At 39.2% G+C, this 25,497-nt stretch overlaps 1 protein-coding gene across 1 annotated transcript in view; it reads right to left on the reverse strand.

Annotated features, from left to right (window-relative positions):
• Positions 1-25,497, reverse strand: part of LOC124170686 (sialin) — a 162,054-nt gene that overhangs the window by 51,187 nt on the left and 85,370 nt on the right. Inside the window, exon 3 of the mRNA XM_046549587.1 lies at positions 12,038-12,249. Within this exon, the coding sequence (XP_046405543.1) occupies positions 12,038-12,249 (212 nt within the window). The remainder of the gene's footprint in view (positions 1-12,037; positions 12,250-25,497) is intronic.

The following is a 25,497-nucleotide window of genomic DNA, read 5'->3' on the forward strand; positions in this document are numbered from 1 at the left end:
ACCCTTGAAACCTATTTATTTAGAGGATTTTTAAAACTACTTAACTTTTTCGGGAGGGGCTAAAATATTTTTCCCGATTAGTCGTTTCAGTCTCGCATGGCCCTGTTCAAGAAGGAGAACTGCTTTACATTTTTCCTTGGGGATAGGCTCTTTATCTTGAACTGGCGATTTTTTTTCTCACCAAGTTTGGTTTCATAATGCCCTTCACGTGTGAGTGAGGAAAAATCATGAAATTCATTCCATAATTTTTCCTCACTCATTATCACGCGGCACACACCCGTACGTCAATTTGGTGCCCTATTCGTTATTAAACCATTATTTTTCATTGAATAGTTGGATACCAATGTCGAGAACTTGCCGAGAAAGTGAAGAGTCACAGCCCTGCGATAGAGGTGAATCAATTCACCAAAACGTTCCTATTATTAACTTTGGCATGAAGAAAGAAATAATTTCCCCTCCAGCACTCAAGGAAGAGCACAAATTTAATTTTTGGAGGAATACAACGCCATTACCGGGGGAAGGGGTCCTCTGATTTTTAAAGATAAAACATTGGGGTGAGGGGTATGCGTCATCATTATTAAGGGGGATGAACACCCAGTACAGGGGTTAAGTAATATAATCGTTAATTATTTTATCTAGCATGCATCTACTAACAGTGGAATTGATGACATCATATGTACCCTCGCCTCAATGCCTTTCCTCCACACAGTACAAATTAGAACGTATTAAATAGATACTTATGCTACCTTAATACTTTGTGTAACCAGTGGGAAATAAACACGAAATATATTAGAAGAAAACCCTCTCGAATGTAATTGATTTATTACGAGAGATATGCCCATACATAGCCAATGGGAAAGAATTGAGACGTACATTCTCTACGAAAGCTAGTTCCTGAAACCTTGGTTAGCTCAAATGTGTGAATGGCAAGGTTTTCATCGGCAAATGGCCAATTGGCAAAACTTCTGCCTTCGAAGTCTGCGCTCCGAGAATTATGCCCTTGTGAGCGAAGTCTTTCAGAAATATCTCGAGGACATCTTCACGAGAACACAGGTATGAAAGCACGGTAGGATAAGAAAGTCAATGAGATAAAATGATGAGTCAATAACCAAAAATAGCAGGACAGGTGGCATTCCTGAAAAATGTAACAAAAATGGAACGCGATACATTCAGACACCAAGCTACAAGTGACCTAAGATTCGTCAGGCAGAGCATAATATGGAAAAGGGAACGGTTGTGATAATTTCTCTTCGCACTGTTCAGCAATACACAAATATTTCTCTCTCTCTAGGGAATACAGGTAGCTATCTACACTATCGTCGATAGCTCAAGACTCATAAGACCAACCTAGGGTTATTTTGGCAGGACGACACCAGGTGATTTAGGTAGAATTTTAATAAGCCGTTTATTCAGGAAAGCACTAAATTCATTTGCTATTTCAAATTACAGACTGTGCATAATTAACCCTCAATAGCCCAATGTTGCTTCTAAGCAACATCAGAAATGTATAAATTTTCAGCCCTTTTAGGGGAATATTAAAACTAAACATTATTTTGTGGTGTAAATTTTAATGAAGTAATATTTAGCTACCACGATAAACATGATTTGATGGAAAATTTTCATTTTTTTTGAAAATGAAAAAATCTTGAAATTTGATTTCTCCCTGAAGTAGCTCTTGGTTAGAAAGGGTTAAAGCATTTTTCTTATCTTCTTTGGCTTTAAATAAAGTACGAAAAATTAGCTCTAATATTTCAATGGACTCCTTAGGTCCCAATCTTTTACTTATCTTATTAAAAACGAACCCGATTTACCCAACATTATCAATTAGGACAACACATTAGAGGAAAACGGATGCAGCAATGATGACACCGGGAAGAGAATCGCGTTGGGGAAGGTGTTTATGAATATGAAAGAGCGGATGAGTTGAAATGTATACAAGAGTTTAAATAAGAGACTAGTGAAGAGTTTGATCGGGAGTGTGTCGCATACGGGTGGGGAAATATGAACACTTGCAAGGAGGCGACGCGAGATTTATGTTCGGGATTTGAGCGGTGATGTTATTTCCCGAAATTGTAAAGGAAGTTTAGGAAAATTGTCGCGTCTTTCCTCGCAAAAGGCCCGGGTTCGAGAGATTTTCGAAAGTAAATATTTCGCGCGGCATCACTCCCCTACCCTAGTAGCACCAAAAGGATTATATATGTATATTTTTAATATTTCGAAATACATCGGTAAACATATTTGCAAATCTGTATTTTATACATATTTTATACATGTCTGATGATCCATGGTCCTTGATGTATCCCAGAATCTTTCAAATATACAAAATAATATCCTTACGGCGTAACCAGGGATCATTCGACATGTATAAGATATGTTTAATATACAGATTTACGACGAATTATACGTATTTAATGCATATAAAATCCATATCACGGCAGCAGATATAATACGTATAATATCTAAATATTATCTGCGTGGTAGAGGACATTTGCATGTATTTTATACAGATATAATATGTTTACAGTGTATACTATGATACGTATTAAATCTAGATATAATCCTTTTGGTGCTACTAGGGTAGATGAAGCGCTCCTCTCCAACAACCACCGCTGTGGGGGTACGGTTAGGTGAGCGGTCGGTAGCCGTAGCAGCAAATCACCTGAGTTTGACTCCCTATGTAAGTAGCTTTATTTTATATCTTATAATTTAAAGAATCACGGTTACAACCCTACTATCCAACGATTTGATCGTTGGATTATTCTTCCTCATAGAATGATCCTCCAAAATCGTTAGAACATTAATAGCTTTGCTTGGTTTCGCTATTTAGTGGGCCTTCTTCGCTTCTATAGCGTTGAAGGGCCGTATTCTTAGTCGACCCTGTAGGGCCAACCGACCCTGGATACGTCATCAGCCCCTACATAAACCGATCTCACCCTACATACGCCACATCAAGCCCTACATATGACCGTTTTTGGAACTAAACGGGCCCTACTTGACGTAGGGTAGCTGAACTAGTCCTACACCCTACAAAAACAATATGCTCGGTCATAAATTTTCGGTCGTCTTTTCTTAGTTTCATAGTTAGATCCATTACACCACCAGAGTGTAAAATTAGCACTGCGCCATCATCTACGTCATCTCAGAGAACTTGACGACGGAATTACCCCCCACCACTTATGTAGGGTCGACTGAGAAACGCATGTAGGGGCCTTTTGGTATGTAGGGACGGATATGTAGGGTCGACTAAGAATATGGCCCGAAGTGTTTTTCCCCGTCCCATCCCATCCCTTCCGAACCTATCCTACCCCAGAGGTGACGACGGGCTCCTATCGCGCCTCTTCCCTTTTCCCTTCCTCTCCAGCCCCTCCCCGGGTGATCGGGCGTATAAGCCACTGGCTTGGTTCCCGGCCCCGGTGCGTTGTATCCTTCGAAGGGTTCACCTTGAACCCTCATACTCTCTTTGTTACAACCCTACTCCATTAATTAAAGTCAGTTGCATCAGTATTTTTTTTTCCTTCTTTCTTAGTTTATGGATTTTCAGTGCACCTCCGAATGGGTTCGAAATTATTAGGAAGAAGGGCAAAACAAGACATGAGGCGTTCGAGATGCGGGCGTTGAGGAAAATGGGGAAAGTGAAATGGACGGAGAGGAAGAGCAATGAGGAAGTGCTGGACATCGATGGTTGGTGAGGGGAAGAAGATTCTGGACGAGATACGGAGGAAGCAGAAGGTGAGGATAGAGCGAATACGGGTAGAGGGTGTGAAAACAGTGCTGGAGGGAAGAATGTTGGCTTAGCGATCAAGAGGAAGCATGACAATAGGATTAATATGTAGAATGAAAGGGAGTAGGCCTTACTGTGAACTGAAGAGGGAATCTTAGTTGAATGGAGGAACAGGCCGGAGTAATTTTCAAAATGCTCCATGCAAACATTTCATAAAAGTAGCATACTTTAAAGGCCGTTTTACACGGTACACGGAATTGCGAAATCTGACGTACGTGCGAAGGCGCAATCAAAATTGCGTCGTGTAAAGCGGTGAATTGCTAGAACACATGCGAAAATGCATGGATGCGAGGCGGCAAAATAGCCCCTGTTCTAATTTCGTTCCTGCATTCGCGCAATTCCACGCCATTTTAGAAATTAATGCAGCTCTAGCCTGCGCAATTCCGTGCCCCGTGTAAAACGGCCTTTATAATCAAATACTTCCCATTCTTACATTCAATGCTTGGTATTCGCGCAAAGAAAGATTGCGCCAAAATCCAATAAAATCTCTGCAACATTTCTCTTTCAATATCATCAATCTCCAAGTAGTAAAGGTATTTATTACATTATCCGACACTCATATGCCCGTGTGAATTTATGGGAGTTTCAGGAGTCAGGAAAATTTACGAAAACTTTTTTTAACATCCCTTGAAGAAGTGTCGTCGAGCGTGTAATGAGAGGAAGCTCAGACTTAAAAGTGAAATAGAGGTTGCGCTCGTAAGGTCGCGTTCAAAGTATGCGGCACGCATATTATAGCATCCGGCGCAGAAAGATTAAGTACATTAAATACAATACGAAGCAAAGTGGCGCGAGTCGTCCAAAGTGCTACGAGCGAGCCACAGATTACATTAAACCACAGAAGTACCTACCTAGTAATTCCTATCCATAACATGCAGCCATTCTTTTTATGTAAAATACGCATCAGATAACTTCGAGAATTACGTTGGATAACCATGATTAAAGCAAAAATGGTAATATCCACTCTTTTTATCAATTAACCGACCATGATTTCGACACTTGGTGTCATTTTCAAGGAAAATCAACCTTGAAAATTACACCAAGTGTCGAAACCATGGTCGGTTAAGTGATAAATAAAATAGTGTGGACATTAACATTTGTGCTTTAATCATAGATATATCATTATTACACAGAATGAAGCCGGAAACGATTTTATACGTTGGATAACCATGTTTAATGCTACCGTTAACTTGAGAATGTTGGGCATGTAGGTTTAGATTTCTGGTTCATGCTGTTGGGCATATGTTTGTCGGTCCCATATCATGCCCCCTGCGCTCCAAACTTGCACCCCTGGGGCAATCTCTTTTTCTTCCACAACACATGGCCCTCGTAATTTTTTTAATCAATGATAGATTAGGCTATCACATACGCTATCGCACAAGTTCAAGGAATTCCGCTCTTTAGCTATCCTTACTAAACATTTTTTTTTATAAATTTTGAGTGAAATATTCTGAATCATTTTATATTTTCCATCGCCAGAGCTTCTTTTGCTACTTCCATGGCGTATATAAGGACCATGGCTACTTCCAATATTCCATAATCTCGAGTTTGATACTTTCCGCTTTCCCGATTGCGCAAGTCACAATCCTCAAATACGTAACAAAAAAATTAAAAAATATTGCGAAAGTTTTGCGCGGCGATTATCATGAGTGAAGGTTCCGGAATCCTACAGTCGCGTTCGTTGACTTAAGGCCGTTTTACACGGTACACGGAATTGCGCAATCTGACGCACGTGCGAAGGCGCAATCAACATTGCGTCGTGTAAAGCGGTGAATTGCTGGAACACATGCGAGAATGCGTGGATGCGAGACGGCAAAATAGCCCCTGTTCTAATTTCGTTCATGCATTCGCGCAATTCCACGCTATTTTATAAATTAATGCAGCTCTAACATGCGCAATTCCGTGGCCCGTGTAAAACGGCCTTTACAGTTAGTGTGACTACGCACAAACTTTTCATCCTTTTTTTTTGTTCATGAGACTGCTTAGGAGTAAATTACTTTTGTTTTGGAACATATTTATCTTAGCGGACTGCAAATTATAAATCTTAGGGTCAGAAGGCAATTGGCTTCACTCACTCAGCGATTCTAACCTAAGGTTGGTTTGGATGGGTGAGGATAGAGCTCACACCGAGTCAAGGCACAGGCATGTTAACTTCAGAAATTCAAGGTTCCTCGGCCACCTCGCACCTCGAGGAGTTTGCTTGGGGGGGGGGGTTCAAAGGGTTCATTCACCAGGGGTTTGAACCCGCGACCCCTATATCAGCAATCAAGGTTATCTAAACATGGTCCAAAATAAAATTAAACATTGTTAGGGGTGTTATCTTAGTTATCCCCGTGTATGGCAGTCTTAATTGATAATATTTCCCCGTCTCGAGGCCATAGATAACGACAGAGCTTCAGAAAAGAGCACCAGCTAGCTGGAGAAGCGAATGAGAGCCCACGCACGAACTAATGCTGGATAGCCTCTGAGGACGACCCACGCATCGGAAATGCCTCCCGCCTTCAAAGAAAATTAATTCCCCAGGGCCGTACTCTTTGGTGGGGAAAGTTGGAGGTGAGAGGTTAAAAGGCTGACAAGGGGCGTAATACAAGGAAACAAGCTAAAACACTATGACATTAAACAAACGCGCAGCTCACTCACGCACCTAGCGGATTTGCTCCAAGGAACAAATGTCCGCGTAGGACACACGCACGCACTCACACAGGTTTGTGAAGCTCTCGCTTACGACAGTGACCCACTCACAAACAAGAAATATACAAAATAATAAAATTTATTTTTAGGGATGGACGAATCCAGGATTTTTTTCGGGTCCGGATTCGGATCGGATCCTTGATTTTCGGTGCCGGATCTTTCGGATCGGATATTATCGGATCGAAATGCATTTTCAAATTCCTGACGCTGAGATTCCCCCGATGATTGTTCAATCTCTTGGGAAGAGTCGCACGATATGCCAGTCGTATTTTGCCTTTTTTTATTTTCCACGGCTGAAATTCTCCTACGTAACCTCTGCTAGAGCTTTCAAACAAAACGGTTCATGGGTAGGACAAGATTCGCTTGCGACGGCGCATCCGAAGAGAGAATCGGAACTCTTTCCACCCTTACGAGGAGTTGAATTCACTGAAGCTATTATTTAAAATTTCGGATCCAGATGCGATGTCTTCCGTGACTTTGGATCCGATGTATCCGATGAAGGGCAATATCCGCGGATATTTGGATTCGAGGTATCCGATCCGACCATCCGTATTTATTTTATACATAATTTTATTATTTAGCCTATTTCTTGTGTGTGAGTGGGTCACTGTCGTAAGCGAGAGCTTCACAAACCTGTATGAGTGCGTGCGTGTGTCCTACGTGGACATTTGTTCCTTTGAGCCAATCCGCTAGGTGCGTGAGTGAGCTGCGTGTTTGTTTAATATTATAGTGTTTTAGCTTGTTTCCTTGTATTACCCCCCTTGTCAATCTTATAACTTCTCACCTCCCACTTTTCCCACCAAAGAGTACGGCCCTGGGGAATTAATTTTCTTTCAAATGTTCAACGGCCGTAGTTCGTTCATTCACTTTTGCCTCCCGCCTTCATTCTTAGTGAGTAGACATTTCAGACTTGAATACTCAAACGCACTTCAATCAACTGATTCAGTTGCAGAACTATTTCCATACGCCATTTGTCTCTGCAAGTAATTCAAGCACCATCTCGGAAGTGATCAAGCAAAACTTTGGCGAGAAACATTTCCTCTGAAATTATTCTCTCAAGGGGGAAATTAAATGTTGTACTGTCTTCAATACCACGTTCTAAGCGATTGAATACACGACGATCTGAAAAAAAGGCGAGACGATACCCCTATCGTTTTCCAACGATATTATAGTCAGTCAAAATGAATTTCAAGTAAATACAAAGGGTAACACCAAAATAAAAAATATTGGTCCACACAGAGATAAACATTGCTGTGTGATGATATTAATGTTGATAAGAGGCTGGTGATCATTACCTACTCCAAAAAATATCATGACCAAGAGGACAAGACAAAAACAGATTCAGTTCAAAAGCGTCGTTTCGTGATATCGGGGAGAACGAAGTCCGATCGACAAAACTTCCTTTGACAAGATATGATGCGTAGTTGAGCTGGGAGAGATAAAAAATTATTGCATCATTTCACTACGGACGGTGTCCATGCTCCCCACGTGCGTGCTATCCGAATTAGGGAAAGATAAAAGATGGAAAAGGTGGATTTGAGTTACTCTCGTGACGTAGAAGCCGTCCAGCTTCTCCCTCGGATACAAAAATACCCAGGCCTCGCCCATTTGCCCTTGCCTGAATAAAAATGTGGAGAAAAACTGGGCGTAACTAACGGTCTCATTAACGTGGACAGGATTTTTTAGAGAAATATATACATTAGCTGAACTTTTTGCCACCAAGCCCACTGTATACAAAATAATGAAAATAGTTTTCTCATCCGGCACGGAGCGAAGGGCTAAATATCGTCACGTAAAATGTAACACCTCGTGAATAAAAAAATGTCATAAAATTAGACTTTAAAGCCATTAGTAGTAAACAATCGTATTTCGTATAATACAGCTGAAAATTTTCTATTTTAATTTGAACTTAGTGAATTTAAAAACAAAAAATTATTTAAATGCGTATGGCAAGAAAAAAAAACTTTTTTGTTCAGACCGTTAACATAGATACGAGGTTTTACATTTAAGGTGACGATATATATATTTATATACAACACGTAATATTTCTCCAAACTATTAGCAATGATGGCTCTTTGCTGAAAAAAATTTGCCATAGTTAAGGATAAGATTTCAAAGGATATCAGAGAAACCAAAATTATAAGATATACTTTTCCATAGTCGCTCGATCTTTAAATGCTAAAGCAAATTTTACGAACATAATTCGCTATTTGTAGAATTGCGGGATAGGACACCATTTCATATCAAATTTAGATAGAGTTATTATAATTTTTGGCGATGAATGTACTCACTTATCTAAAATACTAAATGCCCAGATGTAAACAGAACACTTAATCGTGAATTGGGAGCTTTCAGAGATAAGTATTGTGGTAGCCGGGCGGGAGATTACGCGATCGTAAAGAACAACCTCACTAGCACGTGCACCGAATATTAATATCAAGGCCATTGATGACGAATCAATGTTAATCAGCTGGATTAATTGCGATAATCATCCACACAGGAGATAATAGAGAACGTCCAAAACACGTTCAGGATAAAGATCACGCAGTGACGATTTTTTTCGGGCAACACATATTTCAATCACCAAACATGTTATCTCTTCTTTTATCGCTATCACAATATATCGCTAGCACAAGAAGGCAGCTAGAATTTGGTCTCCTATGACGAAATATTTAATGCGTTACGTCCAGATACGAAAACAGAAATATTTGGTAAAAAAACTCAGGAGTCTACAAAAAGCCGCAACTTGCGTTGGATAATCGAATGATTGGGAAGTGGGTTGCCATGGAGAAACGATCTGAAGTGGCTCATGGAATTTCCCTCCCACATACCAAGGGATTAAATTCTCGAAGATTTGAAAACAAAAAGTAGAGATTATGTCCATACGCCTTCTTACGATGTGATGAATGTTCTTGATAAAAATTATGAACGAGTGATAGCCCGCAGCGTGAAACTCAGGAGATTCCAATGACGTCAGTCAGATAAAAGTCAAAATCGCGCGTTTAAAACCACCAATCATAAGTTGATACCGTGAATATATGAAAAGCAAACAGTCTCTGGAGATTAATGACATAAAATTCCATAAGAAGGGCGTTGAGGTAAAGCGAGCCGACATCCCTTTAGGAGTTTCATACAAATTATTGGTGCATCACTATGAGAATTATATTGCTGAGTATATTAATGACATCATTATACATATATCTTTGTACACATACTTTCAAAAAGGCAGTTGATTCTCTTCGCAATGATCGGTATCTCTCCTTCTCTACAAATTCGATATTATTTGGGTCTTTTTGCGATGAGGACATGAATACTACGTCAAAACTGGTTCCAGCTCCAATACACTAATCAATCATTAAGGCTCATCCAAATAAAAAACTTTGCCTCCCCCCTATGTGGAGGCGCTTCAAAGGGGAGGGGGTGGCCGCCCTCGTAATTTCTGGTAAAATTGTAAAGATGGTAATCTTTAGGATGACTCTCCAATCTCCAATGAAATTTATGATTTCAACAGCTTAACAAAATATGTTTGAAACTTGATGAATGTCTAAAATAAACTTGTCAACATATATCGGACCTCAGATACATTATCTCTGAGAGGTATTTCATACCACCAAGGCGCCGCGGTAATTAACGAACAAAGTTGATATATTAGGAAAACAACGATCTTAATCTACTCATCCCACCAGGATTGTCCCAGAAGGTATAACATCGTGTTTTCCCCGATATCAATAAGGGTCTACTGTGTACATGTACACTCGGAAAGTTTCCTCATAATTGCGTAAGTTTTAAACAAATGATACGTCAGCAAATCAAGACAGAGTACGATCGGTCGTGCGAGAGACATGCATCCTCAGATACTACCTACATTAGCGAGCCTTAAGGCCGTTTTACACGGTACACTGAATTGCGCAATCTGACGTGCGTGCGAAGGTGCAATCAAAATTGCGTCGTGTAAAGCGGTGAATTGCTGGAACACACGCGAGAATGCGAGGATGCGAGACGGCAAAATAGCCCCTGTTCGAATTTCGTTCATGCATTCGCGCAATTCCACGCCATTTTAGAAATTAATGCAGCTCTAACCTGCGCAATTCCGTGCCCCGTGTAAAACAGCCTTTACTGTCTATATCAAAGAGGGAACAAATACCGCAGTTAATAATGGAGGGTAAGATGAGAGTCACCAAAATGGTGAAGAAGCAGAAATGGTCTTTGATGAGTTTCACAGTATCTAGCGTATGCTAATTATGGAATGAGAAATAGCGCTTGAGCAGGGAATAGAACTGGGAAAAATCAATCCGCTTGCAGGCTATTTATCCAAGCTGTTCATATGCCAAACATTCGAGACCGATTGCGAATTTTTTCAGGACACAGTGGCCACGGGGTAAAGACCTACCAAAATGGCTTAAACCCCGATTTATCAAATCCCTATAACTGCCATGGCTTGACTTTTTATGAATGTTCTCCCAATTTTTTTATTTATTTCCAACTCCCCCGTAAGCAGTACGTAACGGCATTTCATTTATTTAATTAATTTCATATTATTTATTTTTTTACTTAAAAAGATCTCGAATGTCACCCTCGGGCCCTCCTCGCATGCTCACTTACTTACTTCTCAAACCAATTAGCCAAGCTGCTAATCGACTAAATACACCAAAAGCAATTACATATACCAAAAGAGCGATTTTGGACTGAAGATATAAGCTCATGTTTTTCTCAAATTGTCGATTGTGATAAAAAAGGACTCGAATTTTAATGTTTTTTTTACAATCCGTCCCCTACTCCTTCAATTATTCACAGTGAAAACAGAATGCCTTAAATATAACTAATAACTTCAGGCTTTACTTTGTGAAACCTCTCCATATTGGAAGTAAGGAAATAAAACATTGTAAGGTTCACTGTTATTTAATTATGGGCACGACTCGGGTTTCGTAACTTGGTTACATCGTCAGGTGACTGATATTGCATGCATCATAAATTTATACACAAAGTACACAAGTGACTGTGAGGACATCTATCGGAAAGGACCAGTCCTTTTCCTTTCTGATAGATGTCCTCACAGTCACTTGTGTACTTTGTGTATACATGTATGATGCATGCAAGATCAGTCACCTGACGATGTAACCAAGTTACAAAACCCGGGTCGTGCCCATAATTAAATAACAGTGAACCTTACAAAGTTTTATTTCCTTACTTCCAGAATGTCTTAAACTTTTCAAAGATAAGTTGATGACGACACGCGCTCCGGCCGAGCGGGTCAAAATCCTCCACCTCCAAAATACGCATTTTCGTTTCTCCGGTCTATGACCTGAAGACGTCGGTTGGAATACCGTCGTCGAGAAACTGTCGTCGCAAAGAAAATCCACGCGGTGAAACCCAGAAGCATGGAGACATCGTCTAGACAACGCCGCGGAAAACTACGCATCAGATATTTGAGATCTTTGTCGTCTATAACACGCTCAGACATTTAGAGTCAGATATGATAACTATTGAAACGATGTTTGCTATTTCAACGTAAATATGCAGCGTCCTCAATAAGGGCCCAACTTTAAGGTACGTGAAGATCTTACTCACTGCAGATTTGACTGAGCTGTTGGTGATTTCGGGTGGCTCGACGAAGCAGTCGGTAGAGTAGAGGTCCGCTGTGCTATTGTCACCGATGTCTGTCTTGTTGGCTGGTTTCACCATATCCACAATGGCAATGGTGAGATTCACTCGAAGCATGTAGTTGAACATGAATCCGAGGAACACCATAATGTTGAGCACCTGCCGACAATTCAGGCGGTCTGTAAGAGAAATAAAAACTTCATTAATCGCAAGCCCTCTCTTTTTAAAGTACACAAAATAGGAGGCAGCATATTTTAGATCCAAAAATCGATTAAAATGTATGCTATTGACAGCACTGTCACTATTCACATGGAAAACATCCACCAAAATGATAAGTGTTCACCATTTTTAGTCAAGAAAAATACAGGGAAAGGGTAATTTACGCATATATCAGAATGAAGTACTTTACCTTAAACAATTGCAAATCAGGAGACAGCACTATTTAGCTCTAAAAATTGATTAAAATGTATGGTATCGACAGCACCGGCACATTTAACGTGGCGACCATCCACCAAAACGATAAGTGTTTATCATTTTTTAATCAGAAAAAATACAGGGAATGAGTCATTTTCAGTTATATCAGAATGCAGTACTTTACTTTCCACAATTGCTGATACATATATAATGTTAATTAAGCGTCCAAAAAAGTCTCATGGCCAATGGCATAAAATGAAAGAACTCCTAGCTCAAATAGAAACGAAAACCTACTTAATCCACTCTTCCCCTCTCCTCATACCCCACGAACAAGGAGGCAGCATTTTTTAAGCTCGAAAAATATTAAATTCCAACTATTGACTGGTCATAAAGTGATAAATATCTCCAAAAACAATATGTATCTATCATTATTGGATCAAGAAAAACTGGCAATAAGTACATACTTTACAATTTATTGTTCAAAAGCATAATGTAGCACTTTACTTTAAACAAGTGCTGATAAAAGTAACAGAAGCAGGCGAAATGTAGTGAAATTACATCTGGCAAGTATTAGAAGAAAATAGAGATGGCACTTTTCCACTGTTTTATGTAGAGTACGACGCGTTTCAACCGTTTGGTCATTATCAAGTAAATTCTGTATCTGTACTTGATAATGACCTAACGGTTGAAACGCGTCGTACTCTAAATAAACCTGAGGAAAAGAGCCATCTCTATTTTCTTTTAATACTTGCAAGTGCTGATAAGGAAACAAATATTTATTAAGTGCCTACGAAAGTTCTAGAATTTTTATAAATACAGAAAGCTCCACCTAGACCAGCTTTAGCGTGACCCGAGCAACATTTATGCAACGTATTTGGGAGAAGAGGGGTAACAAATACAACATATGGCCAGGATATCTATGGCAGAAGCATCACACCCCATCGGCCGTTCTAATTTCCTGCGTGTAAAATGTTTCAATGTACGCTATCAACTTGAAATGTTCTGGCCGTATATGTTTATTTGCAACCCAATATGCGGCATTTACCCTACGAACTTTCTCTGAGGTTAAACTTTCATTCAGGTAAGTGTTCATAAAACCGCTCACTTTATTCATCCTGAAATTTCCAAAATGATAGCGGAAGTTTAAAAGTAGTCATGGAACAAGGCAAAATACGACCGATAGAGCACCTCTTCTTAACGACGACTTCTTTGATTGTCAACACCATTGATTTAAAATAAAACTATAAAATGAAATGGACAAAAAATATTTTGAAAAACTTGAGATGCTCTGATGGCTCAACATTTTCTGATCGCCTGATTACAACAACAGCGGCTTATCCAGTTATCTGCTAAAGACCGGGTTCGAATGTTAAAGAAGGACTCAGGCCACGTTCGGCATATTCTATGTACGTCATTTTCCGAGAATCAGATTTCCATGGAAAAACCCGGGCAGCACAAGAGGAATGAACTCCTTCTTTTTTCCCCTGATAGCGTGATTTGGATTACATGGGATTTGCCGTAGGCTTTGGAAAATAATCAATCGGAACCCAAAGGATTTGTGAGGAAAATAAGATAAAAATATAGATAATCGAAGATGGAATGTGGGATGGGGCGCGCTATACCCACCACACCCACCAGAACCTAGATAAACTTTGAAAACACGCAACTCATCATTAAAAATATTTAAAATATCTACTTATTTGATCTTAGTAGCGTATCGTGAAAGATTATGTAGTAAATGGGATCCATATAAGGTGTAGTGATCGAAATAAAAATATTTTCAATATATGACGAGGCCCCAGGCAACTCATTCGGAATTGGTGAAGATCATCAAGTGAAAAACAAGCGTAAATAAGAAGATAATCCCATTACCCCCCTATTTTCGATGGCACTGTAGGAGGTTTTCTTTCTCTATGATCTACTGAATCAATTCACTGCTGAAGATTTTAGGCAAAATCTTGCCTGTGAAATTCACATTCAATGTCACCTTCACTTTAATATATATCTACGATATCCCAACCGTTTTGAGATCATAATCGATATTAATGTGAGAAGATTAAGTAAGATCCAATGAATGCACGTATTACTTACATTATCCTCCTCATGATTCAAATTCATTATGCGTATCACATAAGACTTAATGAAGGTTATCACTTTTTTACCAAAGTCACAATACTAACATTCTTCAATCTCTTTTCTTTGTACAGGGGAGTGATCAAGGAAGAAATAGAGATACTGCCCTGAAATAGAGATACTGCGAATATTAACGACAATGTATAAACCGAATTATTTGCACTTTTTTGAAGTGATGGAACAATTAATGCTACCTAGAATTACCTACTAAATGACACATCCATGTGCAATACGTTCTTCATTCACTCAAAATTTTCAATATGATATGAGTACTTGATTTTTGGGACTTAATAGCTCTCTCTCCAGTACAATGTCCTGCAAAATCCATAAGCTAATTACATCCATTGTTTATGTAATGGATATATTTAATCAAAACTGCCGTTAAGTGCTATTTATTTTTCATTCATATATATTTCATTTCATTTCACAGACAGAATCAGCTGCCATGACACTATGCTAAGTTCGCCTTAACACCCTGCCTGTTGAAGACTACCATGAAAGCGTGAGAGTCGCGTGGATCGCTCTTGGTGAGCAACGAGAGCACTGTGAGCATTTTAATTATTTAATTTAAACGCCAAGTGAGGCGCTGTCTGATGCTGACGTTTATTTTCTAGAACCTCTTCTGAATCAATTACATATTACTATCAAATCGGCTGATCTAATTTTTTGTACAAGGATGAAGTCAGGTAGTTGATGCCGAAAATGAGCGAAAGCCATGGACTCTCGATAATGCCCTCAACTCAAGGAACAAATAAATTATTTTTATATTGCAAATGGCTAGGCTAAATAATAAGTAATTACCAAGCACGCTGATGGTGATTGGAAGATTAGTCGAAAAATTTTCAAGTTAAGGCATTGCCATTGCCTATTAAATGGGAAAAAAATCACCGATACCTGTATTCTGATCTGATTCAACGATCCTTTACACCAGATTCATCACTTTTTGTCAAATTTTCGACACCCCTCTCTTCTCTAGGGCGGACACGTGGTGATGGCGTCCTTGGAATTGGGACAGAGGGCGCGCTAGGACTTGTCCGCCCTGCCCCAGCGACTAAATCGCCTGAGAGGGATATCAAGAACACACGCTCTTTATCAGCCGCATGATAGCCAGAGGTCATCAAAATGGAGATAACAGGACACCGCACAGCAGCAGCGCGCGGTTTTCTCACGACTGCAGTGACATTTTGGACTGATCCATCCGAGAATCGCTCCAGTGGACCTTGGGTTCTGCGCTGACGAGAACAATGACTGATTCCTCCCCTGATGTCGTACTTATTGGTGATAAATGATTTATTACTTCATACAGGTTAACTGCATCTCCTTGCATATTGTCTTTGTAATTGCTTTCTCTTATTTACAAACATTTGTGTAAAAGCACTAATGAGTTTTAACTGATCTACATCTAACTAATACCCCGCGACTAATCCCGGGTTTTTTTCTAAGAGGGTGACAGTTCAATCAATTCATACTACACAAATTTTGAGTCTAACCCAGCCAGATCCCAGCCAAACGCAATGGTAATGGTGCGTAGAGAAAATTATAGATATAAATGATATTTAGTAGGTCTTCACTACATTCCAAAATGTATTATTCACTTTATAACTTATACAACTCGGCTATGAATTGATGAAATAAAGTGGCTCGTGTTTTCATTAAATTCGCAGGAAACGCCCACTTTCACTCTTCTACTTGCTTGCCAAATTCTTTTACAAGATTTCTTAGGAATCAAGATCGGTGGGGAGTTCTGAATTCAGTCAGCCGAAACATACCTTCTCATATTCCTCTCCATCGTGCTCCTCGCCCACATATTCTCTGTAATAATTCAGAGGTGTGCCAATAGTTGCGCACAGGTGTAAAAATCAATTAAATTCGGGTGAAAATGATGTTTTATGGAAACGCCTTACTTCTTTTCATAGATTAGAATCATTTACAATAGTTAAAATCTGATACCATCGATTTCAGTAAAAAACATCAAATTTGCACTTAACAGTGGAATTGGACAAAACAATAATACCAAGTAAATGAAGTAAGCAAGGAAAAAAGTTTTTGATTCAAGTTGGAAAGTTACCCACAAATATTGAGTTGGGGAGGCTCAAACGGTGAGTAATACAATATACAATTAAATAAAAAATAAAATATAAAATACAAACTAAAGGATTGACATCTCAAGGGGTTCTTTCAAGTCCAAGTCTCCAAGTGTTTTCTCTGAGGCCCTCCTCACCGTTACCTCCAAATAAGCTTGCTTTTCTTGATTGTGTGAATCACCTCAACAGCAGGACTAATCCAGAAACAAGCAACCTGCCGAGCAGCTTAAAAAAAAACATTTCCCCTCCACTCATTCGATATGCTGATGTTGTGAATTACGTCGATCGCACGTTCTGATTGCGGGATATGGAATACGAGAAAGGAAATAGGCGCGAGTGAGTGGGAGGTTCAGCTAGGATGGGGGAAATGTTTGTTCATTGGCGAGAGCAGCATTGCAGATCACTCGACGCGTGCTGTCTCTGGGAAGCGGACACTACGCTCCTTAAGAGGGATGAGCACCAGACGACCGTTTAGGGAAACAGCCAGAGCGGCCCCTCCGGCGACGCCTCTTCGCCCCGTGAGGGTCACCGCACCGCAAGCTGGGAATCCTTCGCCGCCATGTTTGGGCCATGCCGCGAGTTTTCTCGATCCACCCCGTGGGAACGCGGTAAGGATAGGGAATGCGAGACGCGAGGGTCCATCCGACGTATGTGCGCAGCGCAGTTAACGCCAACGCATGAGTAAGTGATTTGACGAATAAGGTAGTTAGTCACAATCGTGAGGAGGAACATTGTGGCAATCGCCTGCATAGTGTGCGATGTCATGAAATGGAGATCATACGATGGGAGAGAGCGGATAGGACAATGAGCTTGCTGAAAGGCTCTCGGGATTTCGTTCGCGCGAGGCAGGGCCACACAGAGGGGGAGTGTACACTGTACAGCACAAGTTGCGCCAGTTAGAAATTTAGAATTTTTGGTAAATCTAAAATTTTGAGATAGCAATTAAAATAAAATGAAGAAATATTCACTTCATATAAAAACTTTTGCCTCATGAAATTGATTACATAATCATAGGAATGGTGATGACTATTAACAGTCAAATATGGCAGGTCCTTGGGTCACTATCAAATAAGATTTCAGTCGGTGGCAGTATGAAGAGGGGCGGAGGTAAGCATTGCTGACTTTTAGAGGGAAAGCGTCACCATAATCGGGAGGAGAGAATTGGGCATCCCAAAGGTGAGGTTATCCATTGATCTATTCTTATTACGAACTGAGGCGGATCGAGCAACGATAGAAAAGTTTGCGGTGACGGATTACCACATCTGGACGGAAGCTCAAGAACTGTTCACCATAGAAGCTAAAGTCTCTTCTTTACATCAGTATCCTCTAGGCCGATTATATTTGTTATGTACGAGGCTATTTGTACATGTTGGTGTAATTTTTTCATCCACGCTCCTCCAATTTTCCAAACTTCGCGATACCTTTTTTCCTCATTCCCTTATCCAATTTGTCCCAAATCATTAGTAGAATTCCTGCATATACCACTTTCTCCTATCTACAAGTAGGTCTTAATCCTTCACCCTTAGATTTTCAAGGAACTTTCCTCGAAAGGCCTTTTTTTACGGCCTCCTGTGGTGCTCTTCCAATGTTTTTCCAGCTACAATACAAAAATTTCTCGGTCAGATCCTCTCCGATTTTTATGACTATTACTTGTTGAAATGCCTGCTGATGGTAACCTTCCCTCAATTTTCCCACCTCCCCTTTTTTCTTGATTTTTTCTGCAGTTTCTTGTATTCGCAAGGGCATTCGTCATGATTCATTTAACATCGGCCACGGTCGATGTCTGCCCCAGGATAGATTTTCGACTCCCTTCATTTTTTCCCTAAATTTCTGATTCAATCAAATGTTAACTATGCCTATGTTAACTATACCATCTTCTGTCTGCAGGAGAATTCTATGCGCTGCCTCTTCGGTTTGGATTTTAAATGGTGAAAACAATAAATTGTGCCACTCGTGGAATTAAATTCAATATAGCAAAATTATAGTGACGGAAATTGAGGCTAATTCTGTACAAATGTGATTTTTTTCGTGGAGTAGGCAGTAAAATATCATTATAATCTCTTAAAATAATTCATTTTGCACAGGAATTGGATGCCTTTCATGGTAAACCACGAAGACCAAGACCTCATAGTGAGATGTTAAGAACCAATATCTTCAACACGTTACTGATATGGATGTGAATAAACGTCAGCATAAGTTAAAATGCTGACCTTACGTCTGCAGCCATTTAGAAACTTAGTCTGAACCGGATTGCTCAAAATAAACCGTCCAATGAAATAATCCATCCTGTGCGTTTAAGTAGAACTTAGAAAATGGGCAATTTAAAAGAGTCGGATCATAAATATTAACAGTTAAAAGAAATGACCTGCTAGAAATCGTATTGATTGTTTTGCACCACGCAAGCCAACCATAAACTGTATATTACCAGCTCAAATGAATTTCGAATAGGCGGAAAACAAGGAATTTCATCAGGTGCCAGGAGTACTTGTTTTATTTTTGTAGGTGATAGAAGGAACTCAGGTGACAGAATCGATAAATTAAGATAGATTTCTTTCCGAATGGATAGCAATGGAAATTGGTTTTTCTCTCGAACAATGGGGACTTTAACGCATGCTATGTAAGATTAATAATCAATACGCAGTTCTCCTTTTTCCTTCCCCTTTTTTTTTAACGGCTAGTGTACTAACAGGGTCTAGTGAGGCGACTTGCAGGCTACTATGCAGATGAGCGCACTTACTAAATACAACCCATTGATATTCAACACGTTTAGTTTTATTTTTTATTTGTGAAATATTAATTACTAAATCAATTAAATACTCACGGAATTCTTCAAAGTCAAGCTGACCAAGGGTGTACCCAGGATCATCTGTCATCGTCCTGTATTTATGTTTCTGTCTCTTTGTTTCAATTTCTATCAGTTATTATGATAGTATTTTAAGAAAATTTGTTTATTACTTTCGTTTCAATTCAGTACTGATTTTGCTTAAAGACTCTTGCGATTTTTGCTTCTGGGGGGGCAGCTGACCTGAAGAGTCATAAATATTAAAGCCTTCTTTTTTCAAATATTTCAACTCGCTAACTGATGTGTCTTGTCTGTAATCTTCATTGTAAGGTACATAAAAACGTTTTGTCCTTTATATGAATAAACTACTTAAATAAGAAGAACCAAGCTTAATGCGACATTCGGAAGAGCGTTATTAAAAATACCATGCATCTAGTCGCCACAGGTAATTGATAGAAGAGGGAGGCAAATTAAGTCCTGAGTTAGAATTAGCTCGAGTGAAGAAAGTAAAATATATTCTCATGAAAGAAAAGCTTTGTGCAGTATTTATTTATTAAATATTGGCTAATTATAATATACAGCATGATATATCCATTTTTCTCACAGTCAATATAGAAATAGTTATCAATAGCGCCTTGCCACAACGCTCTTCTATATATCTTGCATGAAAATATATTCCTGACTGTAATGCACTAATTTAGTAAAATCCCTGTTTTTAAAATAAAAATTCTGTTTTATTAAGGAAAATGACATGATATACTTTGTAGGGGTTACTAATATCCAATATATGCATAAGTGAACCTTAAAATGTAAATATAAAGTAATACCAATAAAGTAAGATAAAGTTTTTTCCTCTATTTTCCTTAATGGAAAGGTTTCACGCAGTTAAGCATGAATTAATCAGTTATATTCTATTTATTGATTTTATGCGATTTTTAAATCTGATTGCAGTCATATATGCATACCCGGGAGCGGATACTAAATGCATACCTAGAATTCCCAACCTTGCGAAACATGAGGATAGAAGCCCAACGGATGGGAATACAAAAAAACCTGGCCTCATGCGATGCAATTAATAACAATCAATGTTGTCGATGGGCCGCTGGAGAATTGTCATCGAGACATGTGACTCGTTAAATCTTAAGAGCGAATAACTTCAAAGGTCGGTATCAAAAATGATTGTTTCGAAGGACGATCGAAGTCCAATTAAACGGAGATGAACTTTCACCATCGTGCATCTTTGGACGGGATGAAATGGGGCTATGAATCAGTTGTGCATCCGCTATGATCACAAAGAATCTCTGGAAATGAGAACAAATTAAAAACCCGATAGGTTAAACTGTAATGCGGAATAGTTGATATACCGGAAGAATGTTACAGAAATCAGTTGCGTAACGATGCATGTCAAAATCCAATATTGTAGCATTTAAAAATTTATCTTAACCAAGAGATCCGGGTTCGCAACCCACACTGCCGTATGATATTTTCACGAAGAGTTACATCCTTGTTGAACGTCCTTCTGTTAATTTACCATGTAACTCTGCTGGATGAGGGCCACTGAAGACTAGCCCTTGCGTCATGTGTCATTTATGTATCTGAAATACATCGATTTAATATCAGCGATCAGCGTGGCCGCGAGACTCGAGACGAGACCGTTGGGTAGAATTCGAGACGAGACCACTTTTAGACGAGACGAGACTATACCACTTCCACGAGACTCTCGAAAGTCTCGAACTACAGATATACGTCCTTAATTGGTATTAGGTAGAGCTTTTTTCCCAAAACTATGTCTTTCTGTTATGACGAAGTAAATATTACCATTTTCTTAAGTATGAAATTTGAATTTTAATTCCATTTTAATTTCTCGATAAATTATCCTACCATGAAAATGAATTTTTGCCGAAAAGTCACTTTCTGAATGTATGAGCGTGACTTCTGGAGCCAAGTAAGGCAATATTACCACCTCAACGCCGTCATACGTACTCAGTCCACTTCCTCTTCTTCTTTACCTAAAAAATTTCCCCGTCAGATATTGCATTTTAAATTAAAAGAAATTACTGTTTTTTTAAGGAATTTTTTTTCTTACCAATAAAATATTAATTGAGATTTTATGTCTGCAATTTTTTTTATCGATAGAATTCCCTTTTAAACCGGCGAGTTTATGAATTTGGTCTTAAAAATGAACGCCTTTCTTCAACTATACTATCTTGAAAACTGCTGCCTATTCTGCTAGTGAGACGTCAAGAAGGGCCAGTTCCTTCATCATGAGATACGGCATCTTATTAGCTCTCTATCCTCCCTCTGATTTTCCCTTATGTGTCATTACCTTGAGCCCCAAGTGTGTTCGGTTGGCCTCGTTAGCCCAAAGCGAAGGGGCCATGTGCTTCGCTCTGCATTTCTTTTTTCTTCTTTCGTGGACAGTAATCAACGAAGATAAGAGTCCTTCTAAACAGTCAACGTTTACTAGAGCCCCTTCGAGATATTCTCTTCATAGAGTTTCTAAACCACGCGTTTCAGTCCACGAGATCCATTAATGCTGTGTGGTGTTTAACTTACAGGTGGTGTTTTGTAATTCTTGTCGGGTGTACTTCCTGTGCGTGGTTATCATAATCGGGGATCCGCACTATGGCTTCAACCAGAAGCAAAATATTACAAATTCCAATTGACGAAATATTGAAGCATTACTTGCTAGTGATTCAGACGAAAGTCTAAGTTCGGCAACTTATGGAGAAAATTGTATCTGCGAACACTCTGAAATTGACGCAAAACAGCTGAAACACTGCTACATCAAGGACGCTGTGTTTTAATGGAAATAGGGTAGTTTCCTTCATCAAAGAAAAGGAAAGATATTGATTGCGATTCGTTACCCACCATTAGTGTATTCATAATATACAAATTATTTGTTTTTAGAAATACCGGTTTAGACGAATGGCAAAGGTAAATTTTATCCTCATTTGAAAAAGGCCAGATTGGCGCCCGTGCGATGCCACTCCACGTGACGTCACAGGGACCTAGTTTCTATACGAGTAGATAGGAGTTTTACATCGTCTGAGGTTACCAATGCATGCATGAGGCACAGAGCTCAGGGAAACATGTCTTAATAATCACCTATTAAAACTGGCTAAGGTCGGAAAGTTTTCTTCGTTTGATAAGGTATTAATAATCCTTATTAAAACCAAGCGCTACCCGCTAGCAGAGCACTCAGCTACCTGCTAGCATCCTGCGTCGTATCAGCGCTCAAAGCCTCGCCCCAAGGTCACCTCACTTGCGACAGCGGGAACCAGAACGACGTCACACGGAGTTTTCCCATCATTCCTACTTAGCCGTCGCGTTTTCGCGCGCTTGAACTTTTCATTTTTCATTTAATCGCAAAAAATAGATATCGTCATTTAAAAATCTAAAAGCGTGAAATACGTACTCCAGGAGTAATATTCTTTCGATTTAGGCAATGTAAAAAATAATAGGAAACCACCCTATTTTTATAGTTCTCCTGCTCTTGCAAGACTACTGAAAAGCAAATACAAGACTGACTGTGTTGAGACGTTGAGGTTGAACCGAAAGGATGTCCCAAAATATGTGAAGGAGATGAAAATGTAGAGGGACGAAATATGTGGACAACATTCTGAGCCTTTTTTTGTTTTCTAATGGAGGGCAAAATATTGAATTCATGATGGGATAAAACGAAACGGGAGAAAATGAAAGGCAAAAAAATACTCGGATGTCTATTTGTGTGTTAGCACATAATAAATTTACGGATGGGGTGGATCTCACAGGCCCTGTTATTGCATTCGTACCTAATGGAAAGATAAAGCCATAACACGTTGTGTATGAAGTTATTTAGGAGACAATTGAATGCCGCAGTCCTAAATTCATACGTTATTCACAGGGAAAACATGTATGAAAGTTGGCCCTCTAATCATTTCGCGTGCAGCTGGTCAAGGGAATATTTGAAATATGCAACACCATTCACGAAATAATTTCTTTTTCGAATTTACGTGGTGCCCAAATTTTGATCTAAAATAGGAATTACTTAGTAATACCTATTTTAGATTAAAATGACATAACAATAAAAAGTCACTTTGGTGATAAAAAAGAAATAATTTTCGACCCATAAAAATATCATCTGAGATATGCGTTTGACATAAAATGCTGCTCGGGAATGGTCTTAGTGCAAAACTCGCGAGGTACGAGGCGGAAAAAATTACCTGCGGTCTCCTATGATGGCCCAAGATCCATGTATTACGACACAGTGTCGGATATCTTGTCATATCGCGTGTCCGAAAAAAAACTACCCCGGACACCAAGACTGAGGTTCACCACGATGGCATCATTTGGCTTGTTAGCCAGGATACTAACCAAAATCTCCCAACTGCCGCTCAGTTTTGCTATAAATTTACGCCACCGAACCCATGGTGGCGTGACATATAATATTAATATCCAAGAAAGTGTGAGGGTGACCGCATATAGAGTCACTTGTTACATGTAGTGTAAGTAGTGTAGTCAGTCTGGAAAACCTTCCCATTATTACGTCTTGATCAAATCATTAAGTTAATATAATGATTGCTTCCTTTCTCTGAGACGAAAGGTTATTTCAGACGAGACCTTAATACAGCTTGATTTCCTAAAGAGCCCTTATTTTTTACTTCCCTCTTATATCATTAATCTACGACTCTTTAGATCTATCTATCTCATAACTATCGGGGTTTCCTAGGTTGTAGGAACGCTTTAAAAATTAACCAACACATCGAATGAACACAGCACTTTCGAAGCACCATAAAATTTGATGTTTTCATTTGTATTATGAAAGAACTAATTTTTTAACAAATGGTCGAAAAATTTAAAGAGTTAATAACGTGATTAAAATGTGCGTGACACTGATTAATATTTAGTGGGATTGAAAATGAACGTGAAATTCCATAACATAACAATCCCTCGATTTTATGTTCACTAAGGACCACTAACGTCACACGCCTCATGAAAGTCGTCTTGCGGCAACCCCAAGCACCGGACTCAACAGGTAAAAATGTAAACATTTTGACGTCAGTAGTCTGAGTTTACGTTGGCACTGACTACCTCAATGGTAAAATCCATTAATTGTCGTTTATGTATATCTATACGCTCGAAGATCACAGCATAATACGAAAAGCGGAACGCCATGAAGAAGAGCAGCGTTTTCCGGATTCAAATAGAGGAAGTATTTGGATGGAGCTTTTCTTGGATCGTAAACATTGTCGAGCAACGAGAAGCTGGCATTTTCCCACGTTCAGTGCAATAATGTTGGCAGTGTGGCTTACCACGTCCCGTCCTCTCCCTCTGTTTCTTTGCCAACTCAAGAGCCTTGATGGACAACAAACTTTCAGAGCGAGAACTATCCCTAGTAGCACCAAAAAGATTATATCTAGATTTAATTCGTATCATGGTATACACTGTATACATATTATATCTGCATAAAATACATGCAAATGTCCTCTACCACGTTGATAATATCTAGATATTATACGTGTTATATCTGCTGCCATAATATGGATTTTATATATATTAAATACGTATAACTCGTCGTATATCTGTATATTATACTTGTCTTATACATGTCTGATGATCCCTGGTTCCCAGACAGCACACTTGGTGAAATACACATGTATTACAGTTGTATGTGAATTACATGTGATATAGTTGTAATACATGTGTATTACACCAAGTGTGCTGTCTGGGTTAAGCCGTAAGGATATTATTTGTATACTTACTTTAAAGAGTCTGGTATACATCAAGGACCATGGATCATCAGACATGTATAAAATATGTATAATACAAAGATTTGAAAATCTGTATACCGATGCATTTCGAAATCTTATAAATATACAGATACAATCCTTTTGGTGCTACGAGGGTAGCAACGCGGCCAGTTCATGGGCGTCAGCATAGAGGCTGAGCGGGACAGCTGTGTGGCCCCCAAAAAAAAACGATGAAATATTTCACTTCAAATCTGTTGAACAATACCGAAATAAAGGGTATCC

The sequence above is a fragment of the Ischnura elegans genome, chromosome X (assembly GCF_921293095.1).
Source record: "Ischnura elegans chromosome X, ioIscEleg1.1, whole genome shotgun sequence".
NCBI lineage: Eukaryota > Metazoa > Arthropoda > Insecta > Odonata > Coenagrionidae > Ischnura > Ischnura elegans.